This window comes from Myxine glutinosa, chromosome 4 (assembly GCF_964187855.1).
Source record: "Myxine glutinosa chromosome 4, kmMyxGlut1.1, whole genome shotgun sequence".
Classification (NCBI taxonomy): Eukaryota; Metazoa; Chordata; class Myxini; order Myxiniformes; family Myxinidae; genus Myxine; species Myxine glutinosa.
In genome coordinates, this window is record NC_136264.1 from 74506732 (window position 1) to 74529750 (window position 23019).

The 23019-nt window shown below is 34.1% G+C and overlaps 1 protein-coding gene across 2 annotated transcripts in view; it reads left to right on the top strand.

Annotated features, from left to right (window-relative positions):
- The window catches only part of LOC137424800 (sodium-coupled neutral amino acid transporter 3), a 141657-nt gene that overhangs the window by 111356 nt on the left and 7282 nt on the right, over positions 1-23019 (top strand). For both annotated transcript variants that reach the window (XM_068112644.2, XM_078775964.1), the window contains exons 10-15: positions 816-983; positions 1128-1207; positions 1410-1510; positions 21683-21798; positions 21951-22095; positions 22531-22634. In XM_068112644.2, the coding sequence (XP_067968745.1) occupies positions 816-983; positions 1128-1207; positions 1410-1510; positions 21683-21798; positions 21951-22095; positions 22531-22634 (714 nt within the window). The remainder of the gene's footprint in view (positions 1-815; positions 984-1127; positions 1208-1409; positions 1511-21682; positions 21799-21950; positions 22096-22530; positions 22635-23019) is intronic.

Below are 23019 nucleotides of genomic sequence, written 5' to 3' on the forward strand. Positions count from 1 at the left end.
CCTAACCTAACACCTCCTCCTGTGGAATTTTTAATGATAATTGTAACGTTATAGGTCACGTGGTATGGGCGTCATCTTGGAAAAACCGAAAAACTTTGCACCTCTATATCTGCGAAACCGCTCCCTGGAAAAAGTTGAAACATGGCTCTTTGTCAAGTACTCTCCCTGGGGAACAATATGTATTCATGAAGATGTCATCGGTGTGCCTTCTTTATGACGTCATAATTAGACAAGTAGAACACTTGATCCGATCAGTTTGAAATTTCTTGAACATGATTTGATGTACACAAAAATTGTATGGGAGAATTAAATTGATGACGTCATTGGTCATGTGGTTCGGCAGCCATATTGAATTGAACATAAATATGCGTCGTCAATGAACCACACAAACACAGCAGCTAATAAATACCACACAAAATACACCACACAAACACGTCTTGGCGAGTGTCTTCAATCCCTGATTGCTCTTTCTTGTTATTTATTACTTGCAACATCAAAAATCAGCCTATTTGTCACATCTCCGATCAATTCTATCCCTTTCAAGACTCCCAAGTAGAAAAATCTTGTAACCGCGAAATTTAAATAATTCAAGACCTTTTAGCTACACCCTTAGCTCTGGATCTTGTATATTGTCTCGTCCTTTTCAACCAACGCAATGTAATTCATTCCACCATTATATTTGTCATTTTGCAGCACGTGTTAATAACAATCGAGCACCAATAATAATATGCTGTATTTATTTTGTCCCAATGAAAGTAATTTTTTTTCTGCTAACCTTGCTTTTCATTATTTGTCCATCTTGAATTGTGCTGTAGGTGATCTACAAGAAATTTCAAATATCATGCAGTGACTCAAATGGCTATCACTACGATATGAATGTTACCAGTCTCTCTACCAAGATTCCCTCCATCTCACCTTTGCACACCAATAACAGCAGTCACGAGGACATCTGCTCTCCTCATTATATCACTGTCAGCACAAAGGTAAGCACTTAACCACGTAGAAAATCTCCTTCAACCACAAAATTATTGTTGGTCAATTTAACACCATTTGTCAACAAAAGGATTTTATGGCCTTTGCCAAGTATTGTATTGTCTAGGCCTGACATTTTTTTTCCTGTCTTGCAGACAGCATACACCATACCCATCCTTGCCTTCGCTTTTGTTTGCCACCCGGAAGTGCTACCTATCTACACAGAGTTAACCAAGTAAACAAACACCTCTCTCTCTCTCTCCCCCTCTCTCTCTCTCTCCGCCCCTCTCTCTCTCTCTCTCTCTGGCACACGACTACACCTTGCTTCATCTGGTTGATGCTGCACTCATTTTTGATAGACATCCACTTCATGCATCACCGTGTATTGCTGCCTCCTACTCTGTCTCTTCCTCACTCCTCACCCTTTAATTTTACAGACCTACGAAAGGAAGGATGCAGGCCGTAGCCAACTTGTCCGTGTTCGCCATGTTCTTTATGTACCTTCTTACGGCTATTTTTGGTTACCTTACCTTCTACGGTACGTGAGAAGGATACAATGTAATGAAATAGCACCTCACAAGATACCGTTATTTGATAGCAGAGGCAGATCCAGGGAAAAAAAAATGGGGAAGGGGAGAAGGGAGGACAGGGTAGAAAATTAGTGGGGAGGGGAGGGAGCTAGATACCAAAGTATTGTCTTGTTTACACCCCCTCCCACCCCCTCCCCCCCCCCCCTCACCCCACACTTGTCCTTACATCCTTTTCTACCCTTTTGAGAATTATTACATTGATATCTATTTTAATGACAGATGTTTTAATATAATATTCCTATTTTCAAGACATCCCATTTTTATGACCATAATGGACAAGAGACATACAAAACATGAACATGTGTTTCCTGTCATGGGTGACAAGGCTACCATGTACATTCTCATGTTTAAAAGGACAAGTGTACATTCTCATGTTTAAAAGGACAAGTGTACATTCTCATGTTTAAAAGGACAAGTGTACATTCTCATGTTTAAAAGGACAAGTGTACATTCTCATGTTTAAAAAAATGTACATTTTTTGTTTAAAAGGACATTCTCGTGTTTAAAAGGACATTCTCATGTTTAAAAGGACATTCTCATGTTTAAAAGGACATTCTCATGTTTAAAAGGACATTCTCATGTTTAAAAGGACATTCTCATGTTTAAAAGGACATTCTCATGTTTAAAAGGACATTCTCATGTTTAAAAGGACATTCTCATGTTTAAAAGGACATTCTCATGTTTAAAAGGACATTCTCATGTTTAAAAGGACATTCTCATGTTTAAAAGGACATTCTCGTGTTTAAAAGGACATTCTCGTGTTTAAAAGGACATTCTCATGTTTAAAAGGACATTCTCATGTTTAAAAGGACATTCTCATGTTTAAAAGGACATTCTCATGTTTAAAAGGACATTCTCATGTTTAAAAGGACATTCTCATGTTTAAAAGGACATTCTCATGTTTAAAAGGACATTCTCATGTTTAAAAGGACATTCTCATGTTTAAAAGGACATTCTCATGTTTAAAAGGACATTCTCATGTTTAAAAGGACATTCTCATGTTTAAAAGGACATTCTCATGTTTAAAAGGACATTCTCGTGTTTAAAAGGACATTCTCGTGTTTAAAAGGACATTCTCCTGTTTAAAAGGACATTCTCGTGTTTAAAAGGACATTCTCCTGTTTAAAAGGACATTCTCCTGTTTAAAAGGACATTCTCATGTTTAAAAGGACATTCTCATGTTTAAAAGGACATTCTCATGTTTAAAAGGACATTCTCGTGTTTAAAAGGACATTCTCGTGTTTAAAAGGACATTCTCCTGTTTAAAAGGACATTCTCGTGTTTAAAAGGACATTCTCATGTTTAAAAGGACATTCTCATGTTTAAAAGGACATTCTCATGTTTAAAAGGACATTCTCATGTTTAAAAGGACATTCTCATGTTTAAAAGGACATTCTCATGTTTAAAAGGACATTCTCATGTTTAAAAGGACATTCTCATGTTTAAAAGGACATTCTCGTGTTTAAAAGGACATTCTCATGTTTAAAAGGACATTCTCGTGTTTAAAAGGACATTCTCATGTTTAAAAGGACATTCTCATGTTTAAAAAAATGTACATTTTTTGTTTAAAAGGACATTCTCGTGTTTAAAAGGGCATTCTCATGTTTAAAAGGACATTCTCATGTTTAAAAGGACATTCTCATGTTTAAAAGGACATTCTCATGTTTAAAGGACATTCTCATGTTTAAAAGGACATTCTCATGTTTAAAAGGACATTCTCATGTTTAAAAGGACATTCTCATGTTTAAAAGGACATTCTCATGTTTAAAAAAATGTACATTTTTTGTTTAAAAGGACATTCTCGTGTTTAAAAGGACATTCTCATGTTTAAAAGGACATTCTCATGTTTAAAAGGACATTCTCATGTTTAAAAGGACATTCTCATGTTTAAAAGGACATTCTCATGTTTAAAAGGACATTCTCATGTTTAAAAGGACATTCTCATGTTTAAAAGGACATTCTCATGTTTAAAAGGACATTCTCATGTTTAAAAGGACATTCTCATGTTTAAAAGGACATTCTCATGTTTAAAAGGACATTCTCATGTTTAAAGGACATTCTCCTGTTTAAAAGGACATTCTCATGTTTAAAAGGACATTCTCATGTTTAAAAGGACATTCTCATGTTTAAAAGGACATTCTCATGTTTAAAAGGACATTCTCATGTTTAAAAGGACATTCTCGTGTTTAAAAGGACATTCTCGTGTTTAAAAGGACATTCTCATGTTTAAAAGGACATTCTCATGTTTAAAAGGACATTCTCGTGTTTAAAAGGACATTCTCGTGTTTAAAAGGACATTCTCATGTTTAAAAGGACATTCTCGTGTTTAAAAGGACATTCTCATGTTTAAAAGGACATTCTCATGTTTAAAAGGACATTCTCATGTTTAAAAGGACATTCTCATGTTTAAAAGGACATTCTCGTGTTTAAAAGGACATTCTCATGTTTAAAAGGACATTCTCATGTTTAAAAGGACATTCTCCTGTTTTAAAGGACATTCTCATGTTTAAAAGGACATTCTCATGTTTAAAAGGACATTCTCATGTTTAAAAGGACATTCTCATGTTTAAAAGGACATTCTCATGTTTAAAAGGACATTCTCATGTTTAAAAGGACATTCTCATGTTTAAAAGACAAGGCTACCATGTACATTCTCATGAAAACATAAGTGTTTCCTGCCATGGGTGACAAGGCTACCATGTAGATTCTCATGAAAACATAAGTGTTTCCTGCCATGGGTGACAAGGCTACCATGTACATTTTCATGCATAAACATCAATTTCCAGAAAATATGATATCCAAAATCCCATATCACATACATTACCACAAGAAACGTGCACCTTGACATCACTGAACACTATTTACATGATAAAGTATTATAGTTCGACCCATAAATATAGCTTAAACAACATTTTAATCTCCTTTTTTTCTTTCATATGTTGAAGAAGCCAACAAAATGATGTCCATGAAGTTCTTAGCTGTCCGTCTTCAAATCAAAGGCACATTTGGAATTTATAAATAATTAAGGATATGAGAACCATCTATATAATTATTCGCTTGTTTGTCCGTCTGTCTGTGGGTAACATTCCTTTCCATCCATCGGTTTGACAGTTTGCCTGACGCCACCCACAATTTCAACCTGACAAATTCGTATGGTTGCTTTGTTGGTACTTACTGTTATTCGAAGCCAAAGGCATCTTCGGAGGTGTCATATTCACAACCATCATGCCGTCCCTGTAATTTACCCCCTCGGTGTAAAACGACCAAAGTGAGTTTCAAGAAAGGATGCAGATAGGTGTCACGGGCCTTGTGAAGATAGGCGTCAGCTATCGAGGCAGAGTTCTGTTGCCTTATACACTGCCCAAATAACTATGTGGCATTCTGTCAGGCTGGGGTCAGGCAGGACCCATGTCATTACAAAGGTCATTGTCTGAGGACATTATTTACTTTTAATGATGTGTGTATATATACATTAGGAAGAAGATAATTGGTTCAGGTCGTTTATTGGCACAATTAACCTGCACACAGTCACATATCTTTTCTGCATGGCTTGCAGGATTGTGAGCTGGACAGGTGACCATGATGGCACATGGCATGTAGGAGCTGTTTCAATTACGCTTTCTGTGAAGTCGATGATGGGGAGGGGAAAGCGTTAAATATTTTGATGTGGGAATGACAGTTTGCTTTTATGAGCGCTTGGAGTGGAGGACAGTGTTGGGGCTGGGAGGGGGGAGAGCAAAGATGGGGCAGATTTGGGATGTTGTGGACCTTCGGTGGGAGTTGAGGACTTGTGGTGGATGGTTGTGGAAAGGGGGTTCGAAGGCTTTAAGAGGGGAGGGGATTGACGCCTTATGGTCTGGACGGTGATGACTCAGGGTTGGTGGGGGAGGGGAGAGCGAAGATGGGACAAAGTTGGGAGGGGGAGGTTGAGGTTTCAGCAGGGGGTGGGGGGGGGGGGATTTGAAGGCTTTGAGTAGGGAGGGAATTGATGCTTTAGTGTTGAGATAGGGAGGGAGAGGACTTTGAGCTGGGAGGCGGAGGCTGAGGGCTTGGAGTTGGCAGAGGGGAGGAGCAAGGATTAGGAGGGGGGAGGTTGAGGCTTTGGGTGGAGGGGGGGGGGGGTGAGGACTTTAGGTCAATTTCTACACATTGCGCGGACGTTCTGCGGGTCCCTGCCAGTGTGAGAATAATGAAATTCAGGCAAGACAGCTCAAAGGCGAATATGATACTTAAGATCTCAGGAGATTTCAGAGAGATTGGTCATGTATTCAGCACACTTTATGACAGAAGCGGATAAGTTGCAGAAACACACCCATTAGATGCTATTGAGGACTTGGGGTTGTTGAATACTGAGTTTGGAAGTTGACAGGTGTGGAGAGTTGAGTCATCAGCTTATTAGTGAATGCGGTGTGTAGCAGTAACAATATGTGTGAGATAAGAGCCCTGTGTACTCCATCACCAATATAGAAACTCTTAGAAGCAAAATGGAGTGCCTATTTCAGCTTTTCAGCTATGTAATATAAAAAGAAGGAATGCCATATTGGTGTCGTTTATGAATGAGCCCTTTGTGCTAGACTCTATGAAGGAGGCCTTTGTGTCAGAATTTAATGAAACATGACACTCTTTCTGGATAACTTGAGAGCAGATCATATGTTAATGACATAAGGGTGTAGATCATCAGTAGATCTAGTTTTTCAGAATCCATATTGATGATCTCAAAATAAAGTTGGAGTTTCAAGGAAAGGCAGGAGCTGCTTGGTGACAACATTTTGACAAGATCCCTTGGTGACGAGAAGTTGAGGCAATGGGGCTGTTGTTCGATGGATTCGTTTGACCACATTTTAAGGCACAAAGGACTATATGTCCATGCTTACAGGGTGTGGAAAAGATACATGTTGAGTCTGAAAGTTTAAACAGCCAGGTAATAAGAACAGGAGCTAGTTCAGCCTCATCCTTGTTCAAGTCAATTGAGACATGTCATCATGACCATTTGCTTTTTCATGTCTAAGACTGATCGTGTTGTTATCACGTGACCAATCGCAGTATCACTTAGAACAGAAGATCAAGAATTGGGGTTTTTTTTCCGGAATTTTGTTGCCTTCCTATTGGGCATACAAGAAAAAGAAATAAAATAAGAATTACTTCCGTACCGTCCCTTGTACATACCCCTTTGTTTAAATGATTTATGAAATTGTGCGAGTGGTGTATATTTGACTCCGCATTGATCGGTAGTTGGAGATTTTTATATTGCAAATGAAAAGAAAAGCAAAGGCCTCAAACAAATTCATGCATGTAAAAGTTTGGAAGCTTAATGATGCAAAAGCAAGAGAAATATTTTAAGAGCATCTGAAAAATCAGATGAGGTTTAGTTTTGAAAGATGTAGATGGGATGTGGATTCAAATGAGAACTGTTTGTATGAAGACAGCCGGTAATATTTACAGTGGAATAACGACAAGCAGTTTTTAAAAGGAACGACAAACATGATGGTGGGATATTAGAGTCCAAGAAGTGCACAAACGGGAGGAAGAAGCTTACAAAAAGTGGCAAATAAAAATCCTCACGATAAAGAAGACTATAAACGTCTGAAAAAGGAAATAGTGATAGCAAAGAACAAAGTGTATGAAAAATGGGGAGAAGGTTTAAGCAGACCAGAAGGCAAGAATAAAATTTTCAAAATGGCCAGGTATAGATGGTAAATGACAGAAGAGATGTGGTAGAAGTCAACTTTGAAAAGCCGTTGAATAAAGAAAACAAATGGGAGAAGGACCTGGATTGTAATGAAGTTGAAGTTCTGGAATAAGAGATATGTGAAGAAGTTGAATCAGCTATTCAACATTTAAATAAAGGAACGGCAGTGGATCCAACTGGGTTTATAGTCTAAATGGTAGAGGTGGCTGGAGATGTAGGAATCAAGTGGATGACGTTGTGTAGAAATGCCTGGGATAGAGTGATCCCTTTAAATTGGGTAAATAGCAATAAATTTGTGCGCTCGTTTACACTAATTGTGCTCTCGTTCAAGATGAAGGGAGACCCTTTATTATATGGTTATCTTAGAGGAGTTAAACTAATTGAGCAGTGCATTGAAGGTTTTTGAATAGGTGGTTGAAAGAAGACTAAAAGTTGTAAATACAGTCAACAATGCCAGTTTGGTTTTATGCCAGGAAAATCAAAAACAGAAGCTATTTTTATTTGGAGGCAATGCCAAGAGAAATATTGGCAAAGAAAAGGAAACGATCATGTTTTCATTGACCTAGAGAAAGCGTATGATCAAGCACCAAGAGCTGTTGGTGATTGGGTTCTCAGAAGGTAGCTCGTACCTGAAGAAATGGGAATGTAGAAAAAAAACTAGATGGTATTCATAGAATACTTACCCTGCGCAGTCAACTTAGTGCGAGCCAAATATTCCGGTTTTGAAGGGGGTTTTTTCGTTTATCCAATATTGCTGCCAGACGACGTGAGCGATGACATCATACATTTTTATTCTCTAATATAATTGCTGTGCAGATCACGCTCAAGAAATTTCAAACTGGTCAGACTAAGCGTTGTCCCTGTCGAATTATGACGTCATAATTAAGGCACCGATGGCATCATCATTAACATAGCTTATTCCACATAGGGAATACTTGACAATGAGCCTTGTTTCAATTTTTTCCATTGAGCGGTTTCAGAGATATATTTGTGTAACGTTTTTCCAAGATGGTGTACATACTACCTGACCTATGACGTCATAATTATGAATAAAAAAAAATTCTACAGGCACTCCTATGGTAAAATTTCGTATCAATCGGACCAACGGTTGCTGGGAAAATGAATTTTAAAAGTGCAGACACGGCACACGTACATACGCAAGAAAATGTCTAAACCTGCTTTTTGCTTCGTGAGCTCAGGGTAAAAACAGGAAATATGGTAAAGGCCAACTTGGGATGCACTAAAATGCTTGAAGTCAAGGTAGGATTGCGCAAGAGATAAGTTTTAAGTTATATACTGTTTACAGTTGGAGATGGAAGATTTGCCGAAAAATTATAGGTTGCAATTCCCATGTGAGTTATTGTACCCTGACGACTTAAGAGTTGAATGAATGCTGAAAGTGAAAAAGAAACAAAAGTGATGATTCATAAATAGAAAAGTGCAATCGAGAAGAAAGGTTCACACATCAACATTAATAAAGTGAAGGTTTATGGTAAGTGGCGAACAAGTAGAAACGAAAGAAAACATATAATGGTCTTGTTCAATATGCGGAAAAGGAAGTGGAAGGAACTCGGTTCAATGTAGGCCGTGTTACAGATGGTGTCACTAAAGATGTGCTGGTACCACTGGAAATTTAGAAACAAAAGCTGGGATTTTCGTCTGTAAAATAATTCAATTTAGAAAAGGTCAACAGTTTGTTACCTGGGAGATATGATAGGGATCAAGAATAAAGTCAGCCCGGAATAGGTAGAGACAACTATGTGGTATCGCGAAGCACGGAAACGTTCCATTACCTGTAAAGCTCGAGTTATAAAGCCTGTATCAGAGCGATATTGATGTATGAAAGTGAAACATGGGCAATGCGGGTCAAATGTGTAAAAATAATGGAAAGAACACAGAAAGGAATTATACGATGGATGAATGGATTGTCTCTGAAAGAAACAATAGCGATTTCAGAAATGAAGACGAGATTTAAAATCATTACTAGCAAAGAATATTTTTTGAAGAGAAGACTGGGGTGCTGTTGCCGTGAGCAGCGAAGGCCAAACAAAGAGTAATAAAGCGTGTAGTAGACAGAAGATATCTGGCCAAGAGGACATCCTAATAGGTCATGGATTGAAAATGTCAAAGAAGATATGGAATGTTTAGATTTGCATGAAACTGACGCAATGGATTCATCCGTATGGAGGAATGCCATCATCATTCACCAATCCTCTGAAAAATATGGTCGTAAGACTGTGGTGGTGGTGGTGACTGTTGTTGTTGTTGTTAGTGGTGTGTTGGTCTACATATAATTTATATATACTGCTTAAACTGTTTTTGCCTCTTTCTTCCAAAACTTTTTTTTTTTTATTCTTCCTAAACTATAATGTTTTAGTGATGTCAAAGAAGACATTGCAATCGTTGTTGGCATAATGATTGTTGGATTTTTTTTCTGTACACAGCCGAGGCTTGTGGAGCTGGAACAAAGGTGGGAGAACATAGCTGGAACATAGGTCGGAGAACATAGCTGGAACATAGGTCGGAGAAAGCTCGAACAAAGGTGGGAGAACATAGCTGGAACATAGGTCGGAGAACATAGCTCGAACAAGGGTGGGAGAACATAGCTGGAACATAGGTCAGAGAACATAGCTCGAACAAAGGTGGGAGAACATAGCTGGAACATAGGTGGGAGAACATAGCTCGAACATAGGTAGGAGAACATAGCTGGAACATAGGTGGGAGAACATAGCTGGAACATAAGTGGGAGAACATAGCTCGAACATAGGTGGGAGAACATAGCTCAAACATAGGTCAGAGAACATAGCTGGAACATAGGTCAGAGAACATAGCTCGAACAAAGGTGGGAGAACATAGCTCGAACATAGGTCAGAGAACATAGCTCGAACAAAGGTGAGAGAACATAACTGCAACATAGGTGGGAGAACATAGCTCGAACATTGGTGGGAGAACATAGCTGGAACATAGGTGGGAGAACATAGCTGGAACATAGGTCAGAGAACATAGCTGGAACATAGGTAGGAGAACATAGCTCGAACATAGGTGGGAGAACATAGCTCAAACATAGGTGGGATAACATAGGTGGGAGAACATAGCTCTAACATAGGTGGGAGAACATCGCTGGAACATAGGTGGGAGAACATAGCTGGAACGTAGGTGGGAAACATAGCTCGAACATAGGTTCCACAGGTGGGAGAAAAGAGGAATGAATGAGTGGAGATGAGCAGAATGCATAATGCGTTTATTAATTAATTGCAAGGTATTGAAATTAATTCAAAGCAGCCAGTATTGGTTTATTAAAAGGAAGGCAAGTTGTCAGGATCTTAAGCCTTGACGATGAATTCGCTGATTTTTTCAAAATGTACCATATGGACCGCTGTATAATGCATAGACCTGTTGGTGCCTATGATTGAAGTCACCACAAAGAGAGCTACCAGGGCGTTTTACCAACAGTTCAAACTTGGGATAGAGCAAGTTCTATGGCATCATCATTTGGTGGGATGGTTTATTGTTGAATTATTACGATGTAATCTTTTCAGGGGGGCATGTTTTCTAAAATTCCGAAACCCCTCCTACACGGTTACCCTGTCTCATCTTTTGCACTTTTTTGTCTTTTATGTGTTTGTTGACTTCAAATGCAACCTTGGTTGTATTCCTGATCTCCAGTTTTTAAGGTATTTTCTTTTTTTGGGGGATTTTTTCCAAAATGAGGTCCATTTGCCTCGTATGAGGAATGGTCTACTACTGGGCAGTAGTAGTAGAGGTCTACTTCCCTGCACGATAAAGAACGAGCCTTTTGGTTTTATGGTCAGCCTACATGTAATTCTATTTCAGCTTTTTAAGCAGGCCGTAGTGGGAAGCTATTAGCGAACAACTAACCCTAACCCTAACAACCCTAACCCTAACAACCCTAACCATAACCCTAACAACTAACCCTAACCCTAACAACCCTAACCCTAACAACCCTAACCATAACCCTAACAACTAACCCTAACCCTAACAACCCTAACCCTAACAACCCCAACCATAACCCTAACAACTAACCCTAACCCTAACAACCCTAACCCTAACCCTAACAACCCTAACCATAACCCTAACAACTAACCCTAACCCTAACCCTAACAACCCTAACCATAACCCTAACAACTAACCCTAACCCTAACAACCCTAACCCTAACCCTAACAACCCCAACCATAACCCTAACAACTAACCCTAACCCTAACAACCCTAACAACTAACCCTAACAACCCTAACCCTAACAACCCTAACCCTAACCCTAACACCTGCTATGCTATATTATGCCTCTTATGTTCGTCTATATTGTGGCTTTTTATATTGCTGTGGTTAACTGCACACCAACCACCTGTAATCACCTGCATTCCAAACAGAAAGAACATATTCTACATAGAAACCTAATGCAAGCAATGGCACAATTTCTTAGCGATACCTATTGAATGAATGTACCCTGATATAACACACTAATGAATGAATGTACCCTGATATAACACACTATTGAATGAATGTACCCTGATATAACACACTAATGAATGAATGTACCCTGATATAACACACTATTGAATGAATGTACCCTGATATAACACACTATTGAATGAATGTACCCTGATATAACACACTATTGAATGAATGTACCCTGATATAACACACTAATGAATGAATGTACCCTGATATAACACACTATTGAATGAATGTACCCTGATATAACACACTATTGAATGAATGTACCCTGATATAACACACTATTGAATGAATGTACCCTGATATAACATACTATTGAATGAATGTACCCTGATATAACACACTATTGAATGAATGTACCCTGATATAACACACTATAGAATGAATGTACCCTGATATAACACACTATTGAATGAATGTACCCTGATATAACACACTATTGAATGAATGTACCCTGATATAACATACTATTGAATGAATGTACCCTGATATAACACACTAGTGAATGAATGTACCCTGATATAACACACTATAGAATGAATGTACCCTGATATAACACACTATTGAATGAATGTACCCTGATATAACACACTATAGAATGAATGTACCCTGATATAACACACTATTGAATGAATGTACCCTGATATAACACACTATAGAATGAATGTAACCTGATATAACACACTATTCAATGAATGTACCCTGATATAACACACTATTGAATGAATGTACCCTGATATAACACACTATTGAATGAATGTACCCTGATATAACACATTATTGAATGAATGTACCCTGATATAACACACTATTGAATGAATGTACCCCGATATAACACACTATTGAATGAATGTACCCTGATATAACACACTATTGAATGAATGTACCCTGATATAACACACTATTGAATGAATGTACCCTGATATAACACACTATTGAATGAATGTACCCTGATATAACACACTATTGAATGAATGTACCCTGATATAACACACTATTGAATGAATGTACCCTGATAACACACTATTGAATGAATGTACCCTGATATAACACACTATAGAATGAATGTACCCTGATATAACACACTATTGAATGAATGTACCCTGATATAACACACTATTGAATGAATGTACCCTGATATAACACACTATTGAATGAATGTACCATGATATAACACACTATTGAATGAATGTACCCCGATATAACACACTATTGAATGAATGTACCCTGATATAACGTACTATTGAATGAATGTACCCTGATATAACACACTATAGAATGAATGTACCCTGATATAACACACTATTGAATGAATGTACCCTGATATAACACACTATAGAATGAATGTACCCTGATATAACACACTATTGAATGAATGTACCCTGATATAACACACTATTGAATGAATGTACCCTGATATAACACACTATAGAATGAATGTACCCTGATATAACACACTATTGAATGAATGTACCCTGATATAACACACTATAGAATGAATGTACCCTGACATAACACACTATTGAATGAATGTACCCTGATATAACACACTATAGAATGAATGTAACCTGATATAACACACGATTGAATGAATGTACCCTGATATAACACACTATTGAATGAATGTACCCTGATATAACACACTATTGAATGAATGTACCCTGATATAACACACTATTGAATGAATGTACCCTGATATAACACACTATTGAATGAATGTACCCTGATATAACACACTTTTGAATGAATGTACCCTGATATAACACACTATTGAATGAATGTACCCTGATATAACACACTATTGAATGAATGTACCCTGATATAACACACTATTGAATGAATGTACCCTGATATAACACACTATTGAATGAATGTACCCTGATAACACACTATTGAATGAATGTACCCTGATATAACACACTATTGAATGAATGTACCCTGATATAACACACTATAGAATGAATGTACCCTGATATAACACACTATTGAATGAATGTACCCTGATATAACACACTATTGAATGAATGTACCCTGATATAACACACTATTGAATGAATGTACCATGATATAACACACTATTGAATGAATGTACCCCGATATAACACACTATTGAATGAATGTACCCTGATATAACATACTATTGAATGAATGTACCCTGATATAACACACTATTGAATGAATGTACCCTGATATAACACACTATTGAATGAATGTACCATGATATAACACACTATTGAATGAATGTACCCTGATATAACACACTATTGAATGAATGTACCCTGATATAACACATTATTGAATGAATGTACCATGATATAACACACTATTGAATGAATGTACCATGATATAACACACTATTGAATGAATGTACCCTGATATAACACACTATTGAATGAATGTACCCTGATATAACATACTATTGAATGAATGTACCCTGATATAACACACTATTGAATGAATGTACCCTGATATGACATACTATTGAATGAATGTACCCTGATATAACACACTATTGAATGAATGTACCCTGATATAACACACTATTTAATGAATGTACCCTGATATAACATACTATTGAATGAATGTACCATGATATAACACACTATTGAATGAATGTACCCTGATATAACACATTCTTGAATGAATGTACCATGATATAACACACTATTGAATGAATGTACCATGATATAACACACTATTGAATGAATGTACCATGATATAACACACTATTGAATGAATGTACCCTGATATAACATACGATTGAATGAATGTACCCTGATATAACACACTATTGAATGAATGTACCCTGATATAACACATTCTTGAATGAATGTACCATGATATAACACACTATTGAATGAATGTACCATGATATAACACACTATTGAATGAATGTACCCTGATATAACACACTATTGAATGAATGTACCCTGATATAACACACTATTGAATGAATGTACCCTGATATAACACACTATTGAATGAATGTACCCTGATATAACACACTATTGAATGAATGTACCCTGATATAACACACTATTGAATGAATGTACCCTGATATAACACACTATTGAATGAATGTACCCTGATATAACACACTATTGAATTATACGGTCGGTTATCTCCGACCGTGTAATATTTGTTGAAGTGAGATGCTTCTTTTAAAAGTTGAGTAGAGGTAAAGGTGGATAAGTTATAATACTGCAGTTGTACATTATGCTGTCTGGAATCGACGTGAGAGATCTGGCATTTTTGGTTATTGCCGGATATAGAATCATCTAGAACTTACGAGCAGTTTGTAGAGGGGGGAGCCTTAGTGAATGTTGTCTCTCCGGACATGTATAAATGGGAAAGCAGGATGAAAGAGGGAAGAAGGGGACAAGAAAAGCCAGTCGTCAGTTGCTTTATTGCGCACGATGCCGTGTTGGTGTGCCGCGTGTACCACGTGCGCTTTTAACGGTTGGACCATGATCGAGTAAATATCCTTTGGGCTTTGTGACATCTGGAGGATCGATCGTTCCACTGGAAGTGTCAAGTGCGACACAGAACGTACGTGGATGGGGTGAGAGTGCCGATGACGGTGCGGACGGCATGAAATATTTTATCTCTTCTCCACGGCACAGTGGTTCGGCATGCCCATTTCAAAAGCTGGGAGTGGTTTCTGTAGGGTTTGTTCTTGAATGAGAAGGGGCTTTTATTTTTGGAAGAGGGCAAGAAGAGCATTCCAGCAGAGGTGGCTGTGCAACCATCTTGAACTAGGCCGTTGGTGGTCTGCTCCAGGGTGTGGAGAGTTGGCGAGCTATGAGCCGGTCCTTGCATGACCGTGCAGTGGTGTTCTTGGGTGGTGCAGTGGTGGTGCAGTGGTCCATGCAGTGGTGTTCTTGGGACTTCCCATGGAAGATGGGGCGAGGGATCAATTCCTTGGAGAACAAAAGTAACAGGATTGCTCTGTGTTACAAGTGTATGTGAGGTGAAGTATTGATCGTCATCCAAGTGTAGAGTTCAGGATGGATACATTTTTGGAGATTGGAGGAAATTTGGGTTTCGAGGGTGGCATGGCTGAACAACAGGATCTGGAGAGGGAGCAAAGATGCTAAGAGAGGAATATTGAAAGAGAAAGTTGTTTTGGGAGGAGTTTTTGGCCCACCTCTTTCACAAACCGGCTGGCCAGGCCTGACCAGCTGGCTTCTGAAAGAATAAGCATTCAGAGTAGGAATTTGGGATCCATTCATGGTGTCGGTGATAGCTCGTCAACTCGATAGCTCGTGTACACACCTCGAGGCCATCCTACTAACTCTATTCTTTACTTAACTAACACCGCAAATACTAAACGGGTCTCTAACTAGAGCAGCACTTGGAAGAGTGCAAACCTCCCCCATGCTGAACAGTTTATGCTTTGTATCCCGCGGAAAGGCCGAATCTGTATCAGGACCTGAACCAAAGTCGAATCGGCTTGTTCTTGTCACCTACCCAACTCATCCACCTCGTGTTGTCATAATCCGTCCACAACCTTTTGTGATATTATGCTATATATCGCTTTTGGGCGCCTCTCCAAATGACGAAGAAGCACTTAAAAAATTATTAAAGTTATTGGATAGGGATCCGGATCTTCACCGGAAAAATAAATATTTATTACCAATTGTAATTCATAAATATAACACATAAATGTAACATGTAAATATAACGCGTAACTATAACATAAATATAACCCCTAAATATAATGCGTAAATATAACGCGTAAATATAACACGTAAATATGACATAAATATAACACAAATATATAACACGTAAATATAACACATAAATATAACACATAAATATAACAGGTAAATATAGCATAAATATAACATAAATATAACACAAATATAACGCATAAATATAACAGGTAAATATAGCATAAATATAACATAAATATAACACATAAATATAACATAAATATAACAAGTAAATATAGTATAAATATACGGTAACATAAATATAACATGTAAATATAACACGTAAATGTAAGGTAAATATAGCATAAATATAACATAAATATAACACATAAATATAACAAATATAACATAAATATAACAGGTAAATATAGCATAAATATAACATAAATATAACACGTAAATATAACATGTAAATATAACACAGAAATATAACAAATATAACATAAATATAACACATAAATATAACAGGTAAATATAGCATAAATATAACACATAAATATAACATAAATATAACAGGTAAATATAGCATAAATATAACATAAATATAACACGTAAATATAACATGTAAATATAACACGTAAATATAACACATAAATATAACACATAAATATAACACGTAAATATAACATAGATATAACACGTAAATATAACATGTAAATATAACACATAAATATAACACAAAATATAATGTGGAAATATAACATAAATACAAAACATAAATATAACACATAAATATAACACGTAAATATAACAGAAATATAACACATAAATATAACACATAAATATAACATAAATATAACACGTAAATATAACATGTAAATATAACACATAAATATAACACAAAATATAATGTGGAAATATAACATAAATACAAAACATAAATGTAACACATAAGTATCACACGTAAATATAACATGTAAATATAACATGGAAATATAACACATAAATATAACACATAAATATAACACGTAAATATAACATAAATATAACACGTAAATATAACATGGAAATATAACACATAAATATAACACAAAATATAATGTGGAAATATAACATAAATACAAAACATAAATATAACATGTAAATATAACATGTAAATATAACACAAAATATAATGTGGAAAAATAACATAAATACAAAACATAAATATAACACATAAATATAACAGGTAAATATAGCATAAATATAACACATAAATATAACGCATAAATATAACACATAAATATAACATGTAAATATAACACGTAACTATAACATAAATATAACCCCTAAATATAATGCGTAAATATAACGCGTAAATATAACATGTAAATATGACATAAATATAACACAAATATATAACACGTAAATATAACATAAATATAACACATAAATATAACAGGTAAATATAGCATAAATATAACACATAAATATAACGCATAAATATAACGCATAAATATAACAGGTAAATAAAGCATAAATATAACATAAATATAACACATAAATATAACATAAATATAACACATAAATATAACAAGTAAATATAGCATAAATATACGGTAACATAAATATAACATGTAAATATAACACGTAAATGTAAGGTAAATATAGCATAAATATAACATAAATATAACACATAAATATAACAAATATAACATAAATATAACATGTAAATATAGCATAAATATAACATAAATATAACACGTAAATATAACATGTAAATATAACACAGAAATATAACAAATATAACATAAATATAACATAAATATAACAGGTAAATATAGCATAAATATAACACATAAATATAACATAAATATAACAGGTAAATATAGCATAAATATAACATAAATATAACACGTAAATATAACATGTAAATATAACACGTAAATATAACACAGAAATATAACAAAATATAATGTGGAAATATAACATAAATACAAAACATAAATATAACACATAAATATAACAGGTAAATATAGCATAAATATAACACATAAATATAACATAAATATAACAGGTAAATATAGCATAAATATAACACGTAAATATAACATGTAAATATAACACGTAAATATAACACAGAAATATAACAGAAATATAACATAATATAACATAAATATAACACGTAAATATAGCATGTAAATATAACACATAAATATAACAAAATATAATGTGGAAATATAACATAAATACAAAACATAAATATAACACATAAATATAACACGTAAATATAACACAAATATAACACATAAATATTACACGTAAATATCACACATAAATATAACACATAAATATAACATAAATATAACAGGTAAATATAGCATAAATATAACATAAATATAACACGTAAATATAACATGTAAATATAACACGTAAATATAACACATAAATATAACACATAAATATAACACGTAAATATAACATAGATATAACACGTAAATATAACATGTAAATATAACACATAAATATAACACAAAATATAATGTGGAAATATAACATAAATACAAAACATAAATATAACACATAAATATAACACGTAAATATAACAGAAATATAACACATAAATATAACACATAAATATAACATAAATATAACACATAAATATAACATGTAAATATAACACATAAATATAACACAAAATATAATGTGGAAATATAACATAAATACAAAACATAAATGTAACACATAAGTATCACACGTAAATATAACATGTAAATATAACATGTAAATATAACACATAAATATAACACATAAATATAACACGTAAATATAACATAAATATAACATGGAAATATAACACATAAATATAACACAAAATATAATGTGGAAATATAACATAAATACAAAACATAAATATAACATGTAAATATAACATGTAAATATAACACAAAATATAATGTGGAAAAATAACATAAATACAAAACATAAATATAACACATAAATATAACAGGTAAATATAGCATAAATATAACACATAAATATAACGCATAAATATAACACATAAATATAACATGTAAATATAACGCGTAACTATAACATAAATATAACCCCTAAATATAATGCGTAAATATAACGCGTAAATATAACATGTAAATATGACATAAATATAACACAAATATATAACACGTAAATATAACATAAATATAACACATAAATATAACAGGTAAATATAGCATAAATATAACACATAAATATAACGCATAAATATAATGCATAAATATAACAGGTAAATATAGCATAAATATAACATAAATATAACACATAAATATAACATAAATATAACACATAAATATAACAAGTAAATATAGCATAAATATACGGTAACATAAATATAACATGTAAATATAACACGTAAATGTAAGGTAAATATAGCATAAATATAACATAAATATAACACATAAATATAACAAATATAACATAAATATAACATGTAAATATAGCATAAATATAACATAAATATAACACATAAATATAACATGTAAATATAACACAGAAATATAACAAATATAACATAAATATAACACATAAATATAACAGGTAAATATAGCATAAATATAACACATAAATATAACATAAATATAACAGGTAAATATAGCATAAATATAACATAAATATAACACGTAAATATAACATGTAAATATAACACGTAAATATAACACAGAAATATAACAAAATATAATGTGGAAATATAACATAAATACAAAACATAAATATAACACATAAATATAACAGGTAAATATAGCATAAATATAACACATAAATATAACATAAATATAACAGGTAAATATAGCATAAATATAACATAAATATAACACGTAAATATAACATGTAAATATAACACGTAAATATAACACAGAAATATAACAGAAATATAACACGTAATATAACATAAATATAACACGTAAATATAGCATGTAAATATAACACATAAATATAACAAAATATAATGTGGAAATATAACATAAATACAAAACATAAATATAACACATAAATATAACACGTAAATATAACACAAATATAACACATAAATATTACACGTAAATATCACATAAATATAACACATAAATATAACATGTAAATATAGCATAAATATAACATAAATATAACATGTAAATATAACACATAAATATAACATGTAAATATAACACATAAATATAACATAAATATAACACGTAAATATAGCATAAATATAACATAAACATAACAGGTAAATATAGCATAAATATAACACGTAAATATAACACAGAAATATAACACAGAAATATAACATAAATATAACACGTAAATATAACATGTAAATATAACACATAAATATAACACAAAATATAATGTGGAAATATAACATAAATATAACATAAGTATAACATGTAAATATAGCATAAATATAACATGTAAATATAACATGTAAATATAACACATAAATATAACACATAAATATAACACGTAAATATAACATAGATATAACACGTAAATAGAACATGTAAATATAACACATAAATATAACACAAAATATAATGTGGAAATATAACATAAATACAAAACATAAATATAACACATAAATATAACACGTAAATATAGCATAAATATAACATAAATATAACACGTAAATATAACAGAAATATAACACATAAATATAACACATAAATATAACACAAATATAACACGTAAATATAACATGTAAATATAACATAAATATAACACAAAATATAATGTGGAAATATAACATAAATACAAAACATAAATGTAACACATAAGTATCACACGTAAATATAACATGTAAATATAACATGTAAATATAACACATAAATATAACACATAAGTATAACACGTAAATATAACATAAATATAACACGTAAATATAACATGGAAATATAACACATAAATATAACACAAAATATAATGTGGAAATATAACATAAATACAAAACATAAATATAACATGTAAATATAACATGTAAATATAACACATAAATATAACACGTAAATATAACAAATATAACATAAATATAATGCATAAATACAACACATGAATATAACGCGTAAATATAACACATAAGTTTAACACGACCACCACCTTTTTTCACTCCTTATAGACACAGCGCTCATAACAGGTACCATTTCCATAAAGGAATGATGTTTTTTCTTATGTCAGTGCCCCCACTGTGTAATTGTAATTGTTGCCACATGAAATTGCCAGAATTGAGAGTTGGGACCGAGATGTATAATGAGTCACATTCCCCGAGGGCCTACTCTGTGTGCAGGTGGGGTGGAAGATGAATTGCTGCACGCATATCCTCACCATGACCAGCTTATCCTCGCCGTGCGTCTTGCTGTCCTTGTGGCGGTTACTCTCACCGTCCCGATCGTCCACTTCCCAGTGAGCACCGAGCTGCGCGCGCCCGGCTTTGCACGTCGGACCGTTAGGCTTGCAGTGATGAGTCGATCGGGGCCATGGAGATGCAAAATGTCTGGTATCTTATAACATCGTGCCACGCCATGCAATGTTTCATATTGTACCTCCGCACGCAGGTTCGGAAAGCAATCTTACAAATGGCGTTCCCAGACAAACCTTTCAACTGGATTCGTCATTCACTTATCTCTGTGGTTCTTCTTGCTGGAATCTGCCTGCTGGTCATCTTCGTGCCCAACATCCGCGACATCTTTGGCTTTGTCGGTAATGCCCTTCCCCTTCTCTTTTTTTTTCTGCCCTGATGTTTGGCTCCCATTTTAAACATAAACTTGAACCGCCATTCCACAACATACTTTTCAATTTCCCAAACCACTCCAAATTGCGGGCATTGGAAGTGAGAAAAGGAACAGAATAAATCAGGATGATAGGAAGATGAAGGAAGGTGGAGGAGTGTGAGTGTGAGAAACATTGAGAGAAGGGAGCGAACGGTGTGTACTTGAACGTGAATTCCAAGGATGTTAGTAGACGATGGACGAATGCATGTGGTATTCGGGATTTGGACTTGGGTTGCCCACAGGTGTTCAGATGGAAGCACGAGCAGGTCATCCTGAGCAGGTTTTACAATTTTTGCTGCTCATCAAAAGATTCTCTCTTTCATCATCTCATTATTTCTCCTGCCTCGTGCGTGTATAATCGCAGGTTCGACATCAGCTCCTTGTCTCATCTTCATATTCCCAGCAATTTTTTACATTCGAAATGTCCCAAAGGAGAGAGAGCCACTGAACTCGCGTCAGAAAATTGGGGTAAGATATGCTGAGCGCTGTCACCATGTTTGCCCCCAACCAAGACTGGTTCTTGACTGAGGCATTTGTCATCCCTTTGCTTTTCATCTTTTTGGTATATTTTCTTCTTTCATCTCCATCCATGTTTTAATTGCTTATTTTGTTACATTCGCAATTTCTATGATTCATCTTCATCCTTTCAACGCCCAGGGCTTCATCTTCATCCTTTCTCAAATCCCAAATCTTTACCTGCGCATGCAAAACTTTTATTAGTGCAATCATAAGTTCTGATTTAAAAAAAATATATTATTGCAATATTTGTCCGACAAAGATGAGTGCAATTTGATGTGCTAAATTATATATTTACCCACTTTTTTTTTCTTTTCTTTTATACATGGTCTAAGGC